Below are 1,482 nucleotides of genomic sequence, written 5' to 3' on the forward strand. Positions count from 1 at the left end.
CAACACTGACCTTTTTGTTTATTCTTCTTGTAATGATTACAGCAGAATACAAATTTTCAAGTAATTAACTGTATGTTTGACTTAACCAATTTCATTCTTTATATTATTTCCTCAATTGATTTATTGTGGTTTCCTTAATATTCATCTGAAGAACTTATAACTTATATCAGGGAGACAGGAAAGATTTCAGAAAGGGGAAATATATAAAATAATGTGTAAGTACCCACAAAAGGAATATTATAAGAAAATAACATATTATTAATTCAGTGTGATTGTTTTTGCTAGCAGTTGGGACAGAAACTCAGGGACATGAAACCTCATATTTATACCTTAGTGACATGAGTAAGAGTGAAAGCCAGGGCTGATTAATAGTTTACAAGTGGAGACTTGGAGTAAATATAGAGGATTTTATGATTTAACAGCCTCAATGGCACTACGTTTAGAAAAAAAACCCAACAAAGTGATAGTCTTGTCACAAATGCTTTCACATCCAGTGCTCTGGGAGGCTTTTGTCTCACTTCTTCCAAGGTTCACATCACTGTGATCACCAAAAGTCTCAGAAGACTGACAATAGTAGTCAGCCTCATCCTCAGCCAGTGCATTAGTGATCATCAGTGAGGCTGAGTTGGAGGAGCTGTCAACGGAGCCTGAGAATCTATCAGGAACCCCTGTTGGCCTCTTATCATTTCCATATATCACAGGGGTTGGGGGTCGTCCCAGGTGCTGCTGGTACCAGTGCACAAAGCTACTTCCAAAGTTACCACCGCTGAGCTTGCAGGAGAGGGAGACTGTGCTTCCTTGTGATCCTGACACAGATTTTGGCTGAGTCAACACAAACTGGGCATATGACCCTGCAAGAAGAAAGCAATAAAGTCAGTAAGAACAAAGCAATCCCATTCACAAAGAAGACTGTTCCCTAATTTTAACACGCAACAATGAGTACTGTGTCAGAATTCCTTAAACCCATTCACCTGTTAAATGATGAAGGAAGACAAGGAACAGTGGAGCCCAAGTCATGGTGAAGACATCCATAATGAAGATAATTTTCCTGATGCAATGGACAAAGTATAGTTAGACACCCCTATTTATCTGTCCCTAGTATTCTCCTTGCATGCTGTGTCCATGCAAATACCCCTCTTCCGTGCACTATAGACGTCCCTCTTTTCATTTGAGACAGAGCCTGACTGAGAAACGGAGAGACTATGCTTAGGGAGGATGTGGGCTCCACCAAGTGACAGAAAAGAAAAAACTAAAAATGAAGGGGAAACCGCAGAGGAACTGGGGAGTACTAGGCAGGTGGTCGGCCATGACTCCCCAAAGTGACCTTGTCCTGCCATATGGTGTATGCCTGCTAAATTGCCCTCTGCCAACAGTGATACAGTTTTAGTACTCCCATAGTGACTATCTGGATTATGGATGGAACATGAATTGTCTCTTCATGTAGTTCTGTAAATGTCAACTAAAGCAGTTGGATTATTCATT

The 1,482-nt window shown here is 40.7% G+C and overlaps 1 gene segment (V, D, J or C); it reads right to left on the minus strand.

The window, feature by feature from the left end:
• Positions 1 to 408: 408 nt before the first annotated feature.
• On the minus strand, positions 409 to 1,047 carry LOC127193225 (immunoglobulin lambda variable 6-57-like). The segment is given in 2 exon segments: positions 409 to 851; positions 972 to 1,047. Coding segments are annotated over 2 exon segments (504 nt in total).
• Positions 1,048 to 1,482: the final 435 nt, after the last annotated feature.

The sequence above is a fragment of the Acomys russatus genome, chromosome 8 (assembly GCF_903995435.1).
Source record: "Acomys russatus chromosome 8, mAcoRus1.1, whole genome shotgun sequence".
In the NCBI taxonomy this organism is placed as follows: Eukaryota; Metazoa; Chordata; class Mammalia; order Rodentia; family Muridae; genus Acomys; species Acomys russatus.